The following is an 18253-nucleotide window of genomic DNA, read 5'->3' on the forward strand; positions in this document are numbered from 1 at the left end:
GACCGCACGTTTTCCCGCCAAGTTAGTATTTTATAAATCGCAAACATTGCGTAGAAACTGGCATACGCCATTTTTTGAGCGTATATCCCTTTATAAATGAGGCCCCTGATCCGCCCAAAAGAGGTGGTCTTGGGCCACTTGCTAGTGAACTTTGGAGCGGTTCATCGCTGGTGTGAACGCAGTCCGCACCAAAACATGAAACCGATTCTTTAAAAAAATGAAACGATGTAACAAACTCGTGCAGACTATTAGGTGTGAATGCGACCCTACACAGTTTCATAAGTGAAGCCCAAGGTCAGCTACAATTTAAACTTTTTTTTACATTTTGTAAGTACGGTAGACTCCAGTACAGTTTTATTTTGTAAGAGCCACCTAGATCCTTTGAATATCATAATCCAATTTATATTATTAATGAGCTAGACTTATGCATTTTAAAGTGCTTTAATTGGTTGAGGGGACCTAGTGTGCATGTGTATAACTTACCTCTGCTGCTTCCTCCTTAGCGTCCTTCATTGATTTCCCAGGAACAGCTGGACGCTCCTTATCACCAACCACAAAGCTAGAGCATCTATTGTTACACAAACAGGATTTTATGCATTTTAAGATTTCGACTCAACAACCACAAATTATGTTTGGGTGCCGTGTGGAGACTTACTGGGGAGCATCATGTGGATCTTGTCTGGTTGATTGCCCAGCTTTCATATCCGCCCTGGCCTTCGGAACATTTTCATTTAGCACAGCTAGAACTTTAGTGGCCGTTTTCTGAGGAACTTTTGCAGCTGTCTGAAAGTCAGGGAGAAAAACAATAATAATTCCCAAAGCTACATTGCGAAAAAAGTATCAACAAAACAGGCACATCCGGACAATAAATGCAAGATGCTGGACAGAAGAACAAAAATAAATAACGCACACAAGAAAATACTGCCATTAACATACATCAATAATAACAACTATCTCATGTATATGTCAAGCTCTTCATCAGAAAAAAATGTAAGGTTTGAAAGTAACTAATTAAATATATGTTCATGCAAGAATTATCTTATGTGCAGACCATTAAAAAAAAAGCATCCTACCACTGGTTTGGGATTCTCCTTCTCTCTTAAACCTTCCAGGGCATTTCTAGCTGCATTCCGCTTGGCTTCCTTTGCGTTATTTCCCCCACCAATGGGAAAGCATTGACCATTGACCACAGCCCTCGTGAAGAATCTAATGAAGAGTGGTAAAACATATAGTTATAGTCAAGATGCCTTGTGACAGTGTTGCACAATCAAAAATACACAATTAATAAGCAATGTGTGTGTGATTGTATTCAATGCTTATGCTGCTTTCATCATAGATTATTTAATTAACATATGAAATTACAAATATACTGCAAAGTAGGGATGGGAAGGATTAATCGAATATTCGAAATTATTCAGGTATTCGAATATGAGTTATGAATATTTGTATTGTAATTTTCTTTTCCTTTTTTTTGGAGGGGTGCCCAAGTTGATTACATATGATCAAATTGAATAATTCAATGTATACCACAGTGCCATAGCTAAATGTGTCATTTGATTTGAAATCATTTGAGTCTTTTAGTGTCACTGGCTAAGCCCATACTTCTAGGATAAAAACGTCTTACACGTACATCCTAAATAATGTGCTTACAACGAGAGTAAACACTTTACATGTAACAGGGTTCATACACTTTTTCACCAATGATTTTCAATGACTTCTCCATGACTAAAAACATTACTCTTTCTCAGCGGTACCACTGAAAATGGTTTATTTTAACATGGAACAGGAAAATATATGAAACATGTCGTGCCTATCTAAAACAAATCAAATAGTAGGCTTGCTTGCTTCTACAGGCTAAAGTAACTTAAATCTCTCACCAGCAAAATACCTCGTCAGTTAAATGCCATTTCACGTTTCATTACTATACAGTATTTATTATCATTATAGTATTACTATTTCGGCGATTAGATAAAATATATAAATTATGTTTGATGCAACTTTAATTACATTTCCAAAACTTTGGGAAAAATATGTTCCATAACTTGTCCAGGGCCTGGAATTATCATTTTAAATTTCCATGACTTTTCCAGGTTTTTAATGACCGTAAGAACCCTGATATAAACACGTTGAAGTTGGTTTGGCAAGACCATGTTGGGTAAATGCTACACTTTCCATAACAGAAGCTTCGAGAACTTCCGAAGAAGCTATCAAGCAATAGTTTTAGCAAGTTTAGCAAGTCACCTTTGATTGGGCTCCTCAGAGCACACGTCTTCATATGTCAACTTCCAGCGTGCGTTCCGTGCTTGTTTCTTCAGCTGTGCTACGGCTTGTTTCTTTTTTCCCATTTTTAAACTATTGGTGCACAATAAAATCACCGATGCAGAACTTCTGTCCGACGACCACTGACTAGCGTGGTCCGACTACTACATCCATGTTTTCAAATCAACATTTGAATCCCTGCCCTTTCCCCCCAAACCCTAGCCATTGGATGCCGCTGAGCCAGCAGAGAGGCGAAGTCCCTCCCTTTCCGGGGGACCTCCATGGGACCTTATTTCGGAAAAGTTATGCATTGAAGTCAATGGAGAGAGAACGATTATCTTTCGATCCCGTTTGAATTGTGCCACAAATTACACATATGATGTTTTTCAATGTAAAATATATTTTTAGAAGTCAAACTAATTAAAATGTGACGTAAAACTGAAGTAACACTTTTTTTTCCCTTGACCTCTGAGTGAAACGTCACGGGGTTAAGGAATAGTGGATAGGAGAATTCCAAAGGATTTAGGAGAAGAGACTGCGGTACTTTAGAGAATCCGAATGCACTTTCACTATCTGACGTGTTTATAATGCTCCAGCGGACGTCATGAATGTGCGTCTGCTGCTGGGGGGAAACTATAGTGTTATATACAGCGGACTACAACATGGATTTTTAATAAGAACGAGGGACTACTGTAAACTCATCTAGAGACTCTGCACTGTGCTCTGATGCTGTTGCTTTATGCTTTATGAACGGGGACAACAGAGAAACATATTCTTCATGACCAAAGTTGGATTTGAAATAAAAAAGGAAAGTGAAACTTATGCTCGTCACCCTCACCCTCCGGTCCACATTAATACAAATGATCCCAATACGTATGATTGCATGAACTATATGAAAATATCTTAAAATCAATACAAATGTATTTATTATAAACGTTAGTCCTTAACATCTATCACTGTGTATATCACCATTCAAACATCTTTTAAAAGTTGAACAAACCCCACACGGCTCAGTAAAGACTGTGAAATGTTGACTTTATTTGATAATTTCAGTAAAAACTAACGTTCATATTTCTCTGTTTGATTATAATACTGACGAAGGTTCAGAACAAAGCACTTTGGCAATTTACCATATACGTTTTAAAATGCTTAATAAGCAGTAAGCACCGTAACGTTCATGATATAATTTCTCGGTCATAATCGGTTGTTACCGTGAACGGCCGACTGTTGAGTGACGGCAAATGATGCGGCTGCAAGGCATTGTGGGGCAGCATTTTCTCCTCTCCTTTCGTCAAGGGAGGTCCAGTGGTTCCTAAGCTAAAGGAGGTTATAAAGGAAGTTTGAAACCTCCTTTCCTTTCATTTGGAGAATTGGAACGGCACTTATCATGGCTGCCACCGACGTACTTCCGGGTCATTTCACTTGGTTAGGAAGGTTCCTAAACTAAATGGACTATTGGAACGCAACCCGGGATTCGTAGTCTTTCTAGTTGCGTATTTTTCATAGTCTTATATTTCAACAGTTTTACGACAAACTGTGACTTTTTTGACATGGAAATCATTATTTAAGATAAAAAACACTATTATAACTAACGGGAACAAAATATCTATATAAATATATATATATATATTTACAAAAAAGAAATAAAAATAAAAAATCAACTTAAGCTATAATTAAGCTAAACTTGTTATACTCTTATCTCAAATGAGAACTAATATCATTGCTCAAGACTGTGAGGACATCAAAGCATTTGAGTTTGTGAGTACATTTGTCAAATGTTTGTACCTTATTTAAAAAAACTAACAAATAACCTCTGAACAAATCAAACGCTGTAAAGCAACCTAAAATGCCAAAATACCAAATCAAGGTAATTAAGCTGTTACACTGGGAAAATTGTACGAATGGTAAGAGTCGCTGCGTTTTGGCTGGCTGCTTTAGGTTTCAAAGATATTTAATATATAATATTCGCAACATATATATGTATTGTGTTAAACCTTAAGCTGCCTAATAACTTGCTATGTCCTTATTATTTTTCTATTTCCATGTTGTATTTCAAAAGTCACCTTCTTTGATTCTATCTACGACAGCCCATGGATAATTGAAAAGACTACTACAGTAGTGTGTGTGCTTGTAGATTTCATTGTAGATGCATGTTTTTATTGCATTTTTTTTATTTTGAAACGTTACATAGTACAAAACATGTGACTATCTCTGGCATTTCATCAAATGTAAACAGTAGACACGGAAAATTACCAGCATATTTAGAACAGTTGGAAAAATGTGTATATGTGTATACTTTTTTCACATTTAATTGTAAAACACACAATATTAGGTCCCTCTTCTTTTTAAGGGGGCACTATTCTGCTTTGGGGGTTTTCCCTTTCCTGTAGTTTTATACTACTGTATTTACAGTACCAGTCAAAAGTTTGGACACACCTTCTCACCTTCTTATGTTTTACATTGTAGATTAATACAGAAGTCATCAAAACAATGAAAGATGTGATAGTAAACAAAAAAGTGTTAAACAAACCAGAATATGATATATATTTTATATTCTTCAAAGTAGCCCCCTTTTGCCTTGATGACAGCTTTGCACACTCTTGGCTTCTCTCAGCTTCATGAGGTCGTCACCTGGAATGGTTTTCTATTACCACGTGTGCCAAGTTGCCAAGAGTCCATTTGTGGAATTACTTGCCTTCTGAATGTGTTTGAGACCATCAGTTGTGTTGCGCAGAGGTAGGTTTAGTGCACAGCGGTATTTGCTACTGTTGTAATCCATATAATGGCAAGAACCACTCAACTCAGTGAGAGAAACGACCGTCCATCATCACTTTAAGAAATTAAGGTCAGTCGATCCGTAACATTTCAAGACCTTTGAATATATCCTCAGGTGCAGTCGCAAAAACCATCGGACGCTATGGTGAAACTGGCTCTCATGAGGACCCCCCCCCCCCCTGGGAAAGGAAGAGAAAGAGACACCTCTGCTGCAGAGGATAAATACAGAAGAGCTACCAGCCTCAGAAACCACACATTAAAGCACCTCAGATTAGAGCCCACATAAATAATCACAGAGCTCAAGTAGCAGACAAATCTCAACATCCACTGTTCAGAGGAGACTGCAGGGCTTCATGGTCCAATCGCTGCAAAGAAGCCACAACTGAGGATGAACAACAACAACAACAACAACAACAACAACAACAACAACAACAAGAAGAGAATAAGAAACACAAGGATTGGACATCAGACCAGTGAAATCTGTACCTTGGTCTGATGAGTCCAAATGTGAGATTTGTGGTTCCAACCGCCGTGTCTTTGTGAGACGCAGAGAAGGTGAGCGGATGGTTTCTGAAGCATGGAGGAGGAAGTGTGCTGGTGTGGGGGGGCTTTGCTGCTGTCACTGTTGGTGATTTATTATTTATTTATAATTCAAGGCACACTTAACTAGGGTTGCCAGAAACTGACCATGATCAAAATCAATTATTCGGCAGCCCTTGCGAACATGTTTAACAGTACAAACAACAAACAAGCATGTCATCACAACGACGTGGCCTTGAAGTGAAGTTGGTAATGGCCGGCTGCTGCGTCTTTCTCTGTAACCTCTTTGGCTTCGCACTCAAATGCGAACGCATTGTTGAGGTTGAGTTGTGATAGACCAACGTCTTTTCGCAGAGCTTGCATTTAACTTCCTTTGGACTTGTAAGTTCGAAGTAGTTCCACGAGGAGGAACTCTTTTTACCTGCCGCTTTGTTCATCTTTAGTCGCACGTGTGAGGGAGAAGGAGAGGGGGGTGGGGTCGGTGTGTAGCGTGCTGCAGCAGCAGTCTGCTCTGCACGCAGGCTTCCTCCAAGTTTACAGTAAAACAAACTGGTGGTGTGACCAATGGCCATTTACAATTATTAATACTATTACTATTATTAGCATATATATATTTATATATATTTTGGTTGAAACTAAGCCAGAAAAAAAAAAAATACATAAAAAAATAATATATAGGCTATATAAATAAAATCGATTTTTAAAAATAATATTCGATTATGGAGACTGTAGCGAATATTCGAATAATCTCTGGCATCCCTACACTTAACCAGCATGGCTACCACAGCATTCTGCAGCGCCATGCCATCCCATCTGGTTTGCGCTTACTGGGACCCTCATTTGTTTTTGAACAACTCAATGACCCCAAACACACCTCCAGGCTATGTGAGGGCTATTTGACTAAGAAGGAAAGTGATGGAGTGCTGCGTCAGAGGACCTGGTCTCCACAATCACCAAACCTTAACCCAATTGAGATGGTTTGGGATCAGTTGGACCGCAGAGTGCTGGAAAAGCAGCCAACAAGTGCCTCCTCTGGGAAGTCCTTCAAGACTGTTGGAAAACCCTTCAAGACTGTTGGAAAACCCTTCCAGGCGAAGACTTCATGAAGCCGATTGAGAGAAGCAAAGCTGTCATCAAGGCAAAAGGGGCTACTTTGAAGAATCTAAAATATAAAACATATTCTGGATTGCTTAACACTTTTTTGTTTACTAAATAATTCCATATGTGTTCTTCTTGTGTTCTTTCATAGTTTTGATGTCTTCAGTATTAATCTACAATGTAAACAAATTCAAACAAATAAAAACCTTCGAATGAGAAGGTGAGTCCAAACGTTTGACTGGTACTGTATGTGCATGTAAATGATCTGAGGGAGTTTCTCTCCAACACACGCCTTGATTGGACCCCTTTGTTTACTTCCGTAACATAATGACATCACTAGTTCTATTGACTACCACACCAAACCATTGTACGCTTTAGGCTGAGGGGTGGGACATCTCAAAGTGGTTGACCAATCACAACAGCAGCCAGCTAACCAATCAGAGCAGACTGGGCTCTGGTTTCAGACAGAGGGTGAAAAGAGGTACTGCAGCACAGGCAGTATGAGAGGAATAAAGTTCTTTTTCAAGATTAAAGCATGGAGACGTGTCACAGTACAGGAACAAAATACAAATATGAAACCTGAAAATGAGCATCATAGTGTCCCTTTTTTAGTTAAAGTTCAGATAAAGTGCCAGAGAAGTGCAGTCAATCCCTTTGTCTACATATATATAACAAATCAAATCATTTTATCCTATGACATTGAACAGAGAGATCTCCAGGACCCAAGAGTTCAAAACTTTTAAACAGATTTATCTTTTGGAGAGTTCAAAACCAAAAAGCAGGATTAGGATCACTTTGATATCCGATCAGATCAGAAAATCCAAGCTTTAATCTGGATCAAATCTTCAAAACGGGTAGTTCAAACCGACAACACAGGATTGGGATCAGTTTGATCCCAACAAACTGGATTATCCTGATCCCACCAGAGGGGTGGGTTTCCAGTGGATTACCAGAGCAACATGTACTGTACAATTTATTTTAAAATATGTTTTAATTTAAATTAGATGGCAAAGTTTGTTAACTGAAATAATACACCATTTTTAGCCTTCATTTTTTGCTCACGTTTGTGGTGGCCTATTTTGTTTTCAACCAAATGTTGATGACATAAATGTTTATGCTCATAAAAGTAACACAACAAAGATCGTCAATCACAAATGCAATTTAGATTAAATAAAAAATATCTTCAACAAAAAAAAAGTCCATCATCTGTCATCACCTTTCAAAAGTAATTGCGGACAATAGAAGTCTCTGCAATGTGGTCTTTTGTCTTCCTTGTGTTATTTTTCATGTCCACTAGATGGCGCTCGGTAGGATTAAAGCACTGATATTCAGGATCGAGTCATCTTGAAAAGTCGTAATCTGGATCAGGGCGATCCTATCCTGAATTGCTTTAAACTCCAGGGACAACATTTGTCCGACTTGTCTGATCCTGGATCACAAAACATGGGATTTCAAAATCTGATCGGATCTGATTGAGATTAAAAGTGTTGAACTCCTGGGCCCAGATGATTAGAATGTAGCCCCTTCCTGATCCAAATGGTGTGTCTGAGCCCATTTCTCCAGCTCTGCCTTGAGTGTACTTGCTTCAGGACGCTCTTCTGGCTTCTCACTCAGCATTAACTTGATGATTTCGTTCTGCAAAAGAAAATTCTACTCAGATCTTTGAACCAATAATGTTATGCTGTCTACATTATTGTTGAAGCACTACTCAACAGTATTTCTGATATCGAGAATGATATTTTCTAGAAACAGTTATCTGTTACATCCAGACACCGGCCGATAATACCACACTGTTAAAGCAGTCCATTAAATATATTGCTCAACTTCTGATAGCAATAGCATAGGGCTCAGATATATAAAAATATATAAAAAACATGTCTATGAAGTGTTTTGCTCAAAACACCAAACAGATCATTCTAGCCATGCCTCATATCCCTCTATTTCACTTCCTGTTTCAAAAGTGCTGATTTTGGGTATAAAGCTTTTTTTAAATGTTATAACAAATAAAAAAGGAGGGGTCTGAGCTCATGCGGGACCCGGCAGCTACTGTCTAAACTAAATGCTGCCGTGATGAAACGCCATATCATGGATTATCAAGGATCTGAAACAGTCTGGAGCTCAAAGGCTTTCTCTCTTGCCGGTTATACCACAAGGTGAGTTCCTTTGTACTTCCTGCTTCTTCACACACATGCTCTCCAGTACAGGTTAGCTCTGAGTGTTAGCGATGCTAATGTAAACACCGACCATATTACGTCCAAAACAGTCGGGCATCGTTTCTGATAGCAACGTTTCTGATTGGGCCGTGCGTCCACATTTCAGATATTTCGTCATATTGGACGCAAATCTGGATCAGCTCCGTTGTTCCCCGTTTTTAGAGATTTGGGTACAGAGGAAAAGAGAGAGGGTTTTATTTTCGGACGCTGCGTGAGTTCCCTGACACACCGGGGACATGTATAAAAGACATCAACAAGTGCATTTTGCATGATAGGTCCCTTTTAAGTAAATGTATGCAAGTATTATCATGAAATCACGAAAAAGGTACTCAGTGCAGACAAATGGACTGTGAAACTATAATGAGTCATACTGTTCTTAAATGTCTAAAGTGAGACCGTCACATCATTGGTTTGTTTGAACCAATTTTCAAAACCTCAAAATTGTATATATAAAAATAAATAAATTCCAATTATTAATATAAACATCAGCAAATCCTCATGTTCGAGAAGCTGCAACCAAATATTATATATATCTCATGAGAAGAAAATCCTAGAGTTAAATAGTACCTCAAATTTGAACTTGAAGTGCAGTAGGCCTGTAATAACAATGTTAATGTACCTCTTTGGCAAAAGTCAGTGAAAACTCTTCGGGGAGCTTCTGACTTCTGGTATCATTCCAAACCTGGTATTCATAAAGTGATAAAAGGAAAAATAACAAAGAAAAATCAATAGAAGAAAAAATCAAACAAGATATATTAGAAGATAAATGATAACGTTCCATCCTATGTGCTATCTGTAGCAGACTGCTTTTGCTATACTCCATACTGATAAGTAATCTACTATTTCATATTTATTTATTTGTACATGATAAACATTATCCTACACAATATGGTGAAATTGTTGTGGCAAGTTATTTATCAAATTTAAAAAATGTAACAAACATTTCGGAAATACTCACCACTCCTCTTTCGTGGCCAGTAGAGAGTTTCCAAAGGAGTTCAAAGTATATCAACCCCAGAGCAAATATGTCCACCTTTCGGTCATAGGTCTTCCCCGTTATCTGTGATAAGAATTGCAAATAGTTAAGACAGATGAAGATGAGAAATCTGGGAGCATCGTTAACGGTTGTCGGCATAAAAGGTAGCCTACCTCAACCAATAGAGTGGTGCAGTGACGCGTCCTAAAACCCAGAAGTAAGCTCCTTCCGGTTCCCTCGAGGTTAATGCTTAATGTCTTTCATTTTTTGTAAAGCACTTTGAATTGCCTTGTGTTGAAAAGTGCTATATAAATAAACTTGCCTTGCCTCGACAAAAAAGCAATGCAATTTCTCCATAGGATTTAGGAAAATAGCTCGAAATAAGGTCTGTGGTTGACTTTTATAATTTTCAATCATAAATCTAATCGATAGATTTATGATTAAAAAATGCTAAAAGTAGGATAGACATGTGGAGATTACCCGACCGAACAAAACGTGATCTGTCTCTTAAAAGTGTGTCAACCACAGACCTGATTTCCAGCTATTTTGCTAAATCCTATGGAGAAATCTCATGGCTTTTTTGTCGAGGAAACCGGAAGGAGTTTACTTCCGGGTTTTAGGACGCGTCACTGCACCACTCTGAGAAGAACACATTTGTTAAGACAACAATAAAGAAGAGTTAAACGTTACTATCGGTAAAGACCATCTCACTTGCTCAGGAGCCATGTAAGTCGATGTTCCTCTGTGTCGTGTTCTCTCCATTAAAGGAAAGTCACCATCATCATCATCATCATCTCTGGTGACCAGACCAAAGTCCCCGATCTTCACTTCTCCATCCATTCCAAAGAGGATGTTGTCAGGCTTATCGTTATTGAGAAAAACAGAAATAAATCATTAAAACAGGGGTCTCCAGCCTTTCTTAGGATGAGAGCTACTTTCAAAAAGTAAAACAAGTCGTGAGCTACTTTTACTCCTCTTTTTTTGTGCAGTGATTTCATTTCAAACCTTTATTTAAGCAGGTGAATCCCATTGAGATCATCGGTCTGTGGTTCAGTGTCTACTAAAAGAAAATGTATGCAATTTAATTATTTTAACCTGCTTTATTTGGGGGTGGACCTCACCTCCTCTAGGGGGGTCCGGGGGCATGCACCCCTGGGAAGATATTTTTTAAATGTTGAAGTGAAATGCATCAATCTGGTGCACTTTGAGCACAAAAGGAATGTATGGATACAGCTCTCAACCCTCACATGAAAGAGAGCTGTATACCTTTCAATAATCCAAACATCTTTAATATATGATCAACCAATAACAAATCATTTAAACGTGTTTATTCTTATCTTATGTTACCTATAGTTAGCATTCTTTCTTTTTATTTATGCATATTTTACTAATCACTCCCCTTTCAAACTGTTTTTCTTTTTCTGTCCTATAGTACACATTGGAATGACTTCTTACTTTATTTTTTTTAATTATATTAAATAGATAAAGGTGTGCTCTCTCTCTCTCTCACGTCTTTTTTTCCTTTTTTGTGTTCCTTGTAAAACTTTTTATTTTTTTTAAACATTGTTCCTGCTTATTGTGGGGGAAACTTCTGCAGCAATGGAGGAGTCAGGACTCAAAGGAGACACGAGGAGAGCTGGAGCTTTGATGGCAAACACTGACGGTTTATTTGGAGTTTCAGCCGGAGGATTCACACGACATGTCACGGGCCACGATCTGACCACACGGTAGAGATGCCACATCGATTCTGAAGAGCTCTACCCCAGACCCGTGTATTTAGCTAGTTCTGAGAATAATCAACATAACAAGATAGAATCATCGCACCTCTATCAGCTGACGCCACCAGGCAGGAACAGGGAGACAGAACACTGAGAGCACAGCAGCCAAGGCTACAGGTGCCTGTGCTCAGTCAGGGCAGTTTGATGAACTGATGAACTGGGTCACTGTTATGGGCCTTGGAATTATTTCCCCAACACTTGTGTTCAGAATTTAGCAGGTTGTTTCAAATATGTATTTGTGTATGGATGTTGCAACTATACAGAGCTTTAGGAATACTGTATGTAATTATGGAAATGCTAATAAAGCTATTGAATTGAATTGAGTCGTCTCCTGTTGAGCCAGACTGAGAGGCTCAGATAACTACAGCTCAGTGAGGTCAAGGACTCTCTGGCTGTCTAGATAGTTCACTTTAGTCTGAGTTATTTCAGTGGTTCCCAAACGTTCTGGTCACCATTAAAGTGAACAAGTATTTCCAAAGTACACCTTTATCTATTTAATATAGTTATACAAAAATAACAGAATAGATAATACCCGGTATGAAATCATTCCAATGTATACTATAGGACAGTACAAAAAATACAGTTTAAAATGGGAGTGATTAGCAAAATATGCATGATGTTAACTAGGTAACATAAGATAAGATAGACTTTACAATTGTTGTGAGCTTCACAGGAGGGGGAGAGAGGGGAGAGAGAGGAGAGAGGAGAGAGGGGAGAGAGAGAGGAGAGAGAGGAGAGAGGAGAGAGGGGAGAGAGAGGAGAGAGGGGAGAGAGAGGAGAGGGGAGAGAGAGGAGAGAGGGGAGAGAGAGGAGAGGGGAGAGAGAGGAGAGAGGGGAGAGAGGGGAGAGAGAGGGGAGAGGCTCTGGGACAGGAGGTAGAGGTCCTGCATTCTCACCACTATTAATGAACAACAAAAATCAAAATAAACAAGTTACATTTTGATTGGCTGTGGTTTGTTATGGCCATATTTCAAGGATTCTTTGATTATTTAATTGTATAAAGATCTTTTTTATATCGGCGCCAGCTAAAATCTTGCCTCGGGCAGCACATAGGTACGGGTCTATTGATCAATTAATAATGTTTGTGTAGTTTCAAAGCACAAAGAGAAAATCCTACGTCCCATTATTCTTCAATGTTTTCATTTTATTATTATCACTCACGTTTCATAATATGATCATCTAATACAAATAATTGAAGCGTACTCAATCCTACTCAATAATTGTATGATCTGAGGCTTTCACGAAGCATATCAAATGCCCAAACACCTAAAGTGAGTGCGCTGATCTTCGCATCGGGGGGGACTCGTTCACATCCCGCAGCAGTCAGCATTCCGCTATGTCGCTGGGCAAGACAGCCCAAATGGCTCCTGTGTGGGGACTGCCCACAGTATTGAAATGATGTAAGTCACTTTGCGTTAAAGTGTCTAATGTAATGTAATGTAATGTACTGTAGGTATACCAACATTCCCCTCAGATATGCACGGCAGATTTACCTTAAGGTCCCGGTGGAAGTGCCCCTTGCCGTGAATATAGTCGACTCCACTGACTATTTGCTGAGCAATGGTTACACTTTCTTGTCTTCTCTTGGAGTCTTGCAGAGACTGAGTGTTCTTCTCTTTTATCCACTTTGTAAGTGTTTTTGTTTTGCATAACTCCATCTGAATATAGAGGTCCTTTGCTGATGGGTCTTCTATAGACCTAAGAAAAGAGAGAGACGAGAAACATGATAATATTACTATTCTTTTGATGAAGTCACTTCTTCTCGGTATGTTTTAATCCAAGCCTTATAGTCCCTGTGAATGGCTAGAAACTCTTTGCAGCTCTGACCTGTGGACATACGGCGGTTAAGGCTCACCCATCTCCAAGTTACATCACATGACACCAGTTAGACGCTTTTATCTAAAGCGACTAGGGATGTCCCGATCACCTTTTTTTGCTCCCGATCCGATTCCGATCATTTGATTTTGACAATCTGCCGATACCGATTTTTCCCGATCCGATCTTTATGCAATGCATTAAGAGAAAAAAAAGGGAACAGATAACGGCTGGTCATCCAACGCGATGAGTTCAGCTATCTTGGCTGTTATTGTTTGGCCTTTTCTCTGTTCCGGGGCAGTTTCTCTTTCCTTTTGAAAGTCTCTGAAAGTGTCGGTTGTTTCAGTGCCGTTACCCGAGTGGCCGCTGTGTACTCGCCGTGTTGTTGTTGGTGTTTGTTTCTCAGGTAGCGTATTAGATTGGTCGTGTTGAACGTAGCTCTGTTCTTTCCACCACGCGGAACCTCCGCCTTGCAAACATTGCATCTGGCTGTTACACTGCCTTCGCTTTCAATTTTATAATACTTCCAAACTCCTGACATTTTCTCTGTCCCAACTCCCGAGTCACCAGCTGAACGTAGCCTCTCGTTAGCTTACTGCTACTATTAGACACTGCGCCCACTCTGTTGCCAGATTTCAGAGAAATAAGCAACCAGGTCTGAAAACAAGCCCAAAGAAAGCAACACATACATGATGTTGTGTAATTTTAAACCAAAACTAAGTCCTCAGGATGACTTTAAGACGTGAACATGGTCATTTTTGTTTTGTAACATTAAATAAAATTATTTAAAAAAATTATAAAAAATAAAATAAAAAATTCCCGATCCCCGATTTTTTTCTCCCGATTCCGATCTTTTGAAAATCACGTGATCGGCTCCGATCCCCGATCACGTGATCGGATCGGGACATCTCTAAAAGCGACTTACATACTCAATACTGTGGGCAATCCAACAGGAGCCATTTGGGGTGAAGTGTCTTCAGGGACACAACGACATGCTGACTGCAGTGGGGTTTGAACCTGTGCTCCCCTGATCCCAACACCAACGCACTAGCCCACTGCGCCACAGCCTCCCTTAGAAGTTGAGAGCCATGTGCAGGTAACCGTGGCCCAGCCTGGAACCAAAGATATGCTCTGCGTGCTGTCTCTAGCCTGATTAGGGTTACTGTGGGACTTACTGGGAAGAGCTGAAGCTGCCAGCGGAGTTCCCAGCTGTAATGTGATCTTTGTTTCTGGAATCCTCCATCCAGAACGTGTAGTATCTGACGATGTTACAGTGCAGAAGGTCTGACAGCGTCCCCACCTCTCGAAGAGCTTTCCTGATCCAAAAGAGAACAACAATGGAATCAGTAAACAAAGTATTTGCTTACATACTGCATAATGCACGGTTGATCTGCACGACTGCATACTTACTCGTTACTGCGGACAATCTTTACAGCAAAACACTTGTTCAGCAGTTTGTGTCTTGCTGCGTAAACCCAGCCATAGGCTCCACTTCCAAGACACTCGGTGATGTCAAATTCTGAAGTAAACCTGTCGAGATCAACACTTTTGTTCAGGCAAAAGGATTGTACAACAATTGTTGGGAGAGATTGTTGGTTGTTTTCCTACCTTGAAAGGGTGGATGTCTGATTTTCAGTATTTCCTATGTTCTTGTCTTTGACAGGATGCTGAGAGGACAACATCAAAAACAGTCAACATTCCCTGCTCTCATTGTTGTATACTCTTTAATAAAAACACTATTATTATTTGTTCCCTCTACACATAAAGTAAGCAGCTTTCACAGTTGTTCACAGATTCTGACAGAGGTGGGAGAAGTACTCTTATCTTGTACCTAAGTAGAAGTACTAGAGTGTAGGAGTACTCTTTTACAAGTAAAGGTCCTGCATTCAAAATGTCGGTCAACTAAAAGTACTAAAGTATTAGCATGAACATATACTTAAAGTACCTAAAGTAAAAGTACTCAATGTGCAAATTGGCCCATTTCAGAATAGTATATATTATATGTTTTAATAATAATAATCATTGCTCCATTCTGGTTCTGATTAGAGTTCTCAAAGCTGGTGAAGGTGCAGCTAGTTTGAAAGACTTTGTAGACTGCACTTGTGAATTTACTCCAGGTGGAACTAAAGTCTGATTTAAGTGTTGTTTAAATGTCATATTATTAATTCAAATATGTAAAGTAACTAAAGGGAATACATCAAATTAATGTAGTGGAGTAAAAGTACACTTTTGTCATGATTTTAGTTTTGTGTTTTTAGACTCTGATTTTATTTTGTAAGTTCTGTTCTCCCCGTGTCCTTCCTTCCTGTGTCCTTCCTTCCTGTGTCTGCCCTCCTGTGTCTGATTGTCTCATTGTGTTCCCCTGTTGCCCTTGTGTTTCTGCCTCCCCTGCCCAGCTGTATCTTGTCCTGTGATTACCCTTCTGTGTATTTAGTCTCGTCTTCCGCTGTGCTCCATGTCTGACTGTCGTCTTTCATGTCACGCTTCATGTTGGTCCCTACTCGGTTTTTGTCCTTTTGTTCCTCATGCTACGGATTTATGGATTTTAGTTTTTTTCATCGTCAACAGCTTTTTGTTAATTAAAGCTCGCTTTTTGTTATACCTTGTACCTTCTCCTCATTCTGCATTTGGGTCCTGATTTTCCCCATCCCTGACCTTGTCCCTGTCGGCTTTTGTCTAGATGCTTCCTCTTGTTTGGAGGGGAGGCTGTGGCTCAGTGGGTTAGTACGCTGATCTTCGAATCAGAGGATAGCAAGTTCGAATCCCACTGCAGTCAGCATGTCGTTGTGTCCCTGGGCAAAACACTTCACCCCAAATTGCTCCTGTGGGGATTGCCCACAGTATCGAGTATGTAAGTCGCTTTGGAGAAAAGCGTCTAACATGTGACGTGTAATGTTTGTAATGTTTGTTCATTGTCAACAGCTTTTGTTAAATAAAGCTCGCTTTTTGTTATACTTTGCACCTTCTCCTCATTCTGCGTTTGGGTCCTGATAACCCCCAACCCTGACACCTCTGGATGTAGTGGGGTAGAAGTACAAGCGGGAAAACCTTTGGAACTCAGTATCACTGTCCAAATGTGTTATAAAATACTGCAGAGTATACATCACCCCCTTTACACTTAAAAGGGTGAATCAAACCCTCCCAGGCTTATGCTGGCATAGGTTTGAGGGGAGGTGTGCACCCTTGTAAATTCGGTATGGTCCTCTATTCTCAGCTGTTAAGGCCCTCTGGAATGTACTTGGAAATACACTCTGAGATATTGAACATAGATGTAGCTCTGACTCCAGCTGAACAGTGTAGTGGGACCAATACGGAGAATCCATCAAGAGTTATTCAATTAAACAAAAATAAATAATAACAACAAAATATATATGTTTTGGATTAAAACCATGCACTGATGCAAGGCCATGTGCATGCATGTGTTCCAGCATTAGTTGTGTAATGTATGGCTGTTTAACTTGTTATGTCTGTCTTGTAAGATATATAATAACATATATTGTGGTATAAAGAACATACCTTATCGTTGGAAGAGTTTGATGAATCGGTGAATATTCCAGAGCCACTTGTACCCGTGGACATGCTGGGTGACGATGCAACAGACTCTCTAAGGAACATAATGAGAGGCATTGTTAGAGCTTTCCAGCGTTAAGCTTTACAATCTGTTTCAATACGAGGATACATAAGTGCCTTACAGTGAATTTGACAACCTGGTTGGGGTATCATGTTCAGACTCCGAGGGCATCTACACAAAAAAACAGATAATTGTTAGATTGTAGGATGTTCCAAATCAAATAATGTACCTCTTGGAGCCATTTACAATATAATGTTTATTATTTAATGTCAGATGGCGGGAAAACAGACCTGAGCTTGGGAAGGGTTTAATGAATCCTCAATTGTTATTGGGTGACTTGTGCTCGTCGACTTTCTTTGTGATGATGCCTTATACGAACCCCTAGGGGAACACAAGGAGGGACATGAGTAAAGCCTTCTTGGTATTTAACTCCATGTTCTGCTTTCATACCAATGGCAATAATACAACATGCACACAGGGGAGCAGCGAAGTGCCTCTTGCAGCGATAATTAAATGTTTCTGCAGGTGTGTGGCTATTAATTTCTGTCACTATGTGTCACTAATAGATATAGAAGAGGAGGATGAAACCATATGTAATAGTCACACAGCACACAGCTCACAAAGTGAAATGTCACCTCTGCATTAAACCCAGCTAAGTACTAGGATTGTCGAGCTCCCGGGGAGCAATGGGGAGTGGGGGGGGAGTCCGGTGTCTTGCTCAAGGGGACCAGAGCATGGCCCAGGAGGGGAGCTGGGACCCTCTCCACAGTCCAAGCCCCTACTAAGTGGATAATAATTCCGATTTGAACTGAAAATGCATCCTCCATTTTGTTTTAGATCCACACGTTAGGGTTTGCTGCCTGAACATTCCGGCCACACTAGCCCGCAAAAAGTTAAACTATCCCCGACTTTGAATGCGGCTGAGGTAGGAGCGGCACGCGCAGCTTTGTAACGGCATGAACGCGTGCCACAGTCGGCACTTCGCCACTCGCCGGTGTGAATTCGTAGTAAGTGCTTTACAGGGGAGTTGATGGCGTTGACAACACGGGCGTTGCACCACCTTCAGACGCTGTTGATCTGACGGACACCTACAATGAGAGAGAAGGTGTTTGACATAACATTAGACATTATCAGAAGAAAAGGGGCCATCAATACAATTAAATCCATCAAACAGAAACAAGGAAATGCCTTGCTCGCATGTTTAATGGAAAGGGCTGACTTGGTCTCT

The 18253-nt window shown here is 39.9% G+C and overlaps 2 protein-coding genes across 3 annotated transcripts in view; both read right to left on the bottom strand.

The window, feature by feature from the left end:
- Window positions 1-3644, bottom strand: part of LOC117449934 (interferon-induced, double-stranded RNA-activated protein kinase-like) — a 94970-nt gene extending 91326 nt beyond the window's left edge. Inside the window, exons 1-4 of one of the 2 annotated variants that reach the window (XM_071203643.1) lie at window positions 3471-3644; window positions 1074-1206; window positions 656-783; window positions 484-568 (exon numbers count right to left, since the gene is read on the bottom strand). In XM_071203643.1, coding sequence (XP_071059744.1) covers window positions 484-568; window positions 656-783; window positions 1074-1206; window positions 3471-3520 — 396 coding nt within the window. In that variant the 5' untranslated portion in view covers window positions 3521-3644. Of the gene's footprint in view, window positions 1-483; window positions 569-655; window positions 784-1073; window positions 1207-2241; window positions 2414-3470 lie in introns of those variants that run through there. The other variant, XM_034087877.2, reaches the window with a different exon arrangement.
- Window positions 3645-8181: 4537 nt separating this feature from the next.
- LOC117453025 (interferon-induced, double-stranded RNA-activated protein kinase-like) lies at window positions 8182-17033 on the bottom strand. The gene is made up of 9 exons (XM_071204107.1): window positions 16971-17033; window positions 15063-15121; window positions 14865-14984; window positions 14630-14770; window positions 13133-13337; window positions 10573-10722; window positions 9844-9945; window positions 9505-9567; window positions 8182-8307 (listed from the first exon to the last, which is right to left on the bottom strand). Exons 1-9 carry the CDS (start codon window positions 17031-17033, stop codon window positions 8182-8184), a joined length of 1029 nt encoding a protein of 342 aa, XP_071060208.1.
- Window positions 17034-18253: the final 1220 nt, after the last annotated feature.

Source organism: Pseudochaenichthys georgianus, chromosome 1, assembly GCF_902827115.2.
Source record: "Pseudochaenichthys georgianus chromosome 1, fPseGeo1.2, whole genome shotgun sequence".
NCBI classification, from domain to species: domain Eukaryota; kingdom Metazoa; phylum Chordata; class Actinopteri; order Perciformes; family Channichthyidae; genus Pseudochaenichthys; species Pseudochaenichthys georgianus.

What these genes read in the sequence shown, in the direction of transcription:
- LOC117453025 (XM_071204107.1), bottom strand. Translation starts at nt 17,033, where the DNA reads ATGTCCACGGGTACAAGTGGCTCTGGAATATTCACCGATTCATCAAAC. An exon ending in AAGATTGTCCGCAGTAACGA is followed by an intron (nt 14,771 to 14,864) that starts GTAAGTATGCAG and finishes CTTTTGGATCAG; the next exon opens with GAAAGCTCTTCGAGAGGTGG. An exon ending in CACTGACTTTTGCCAAAGAG is followed by an intron (nt 8,308 to 9,504) that starts GTACATTAACAT and finishes TTTCTTTTGCAG; the next exon opens with AACGAAATCATCAAGTTAAT.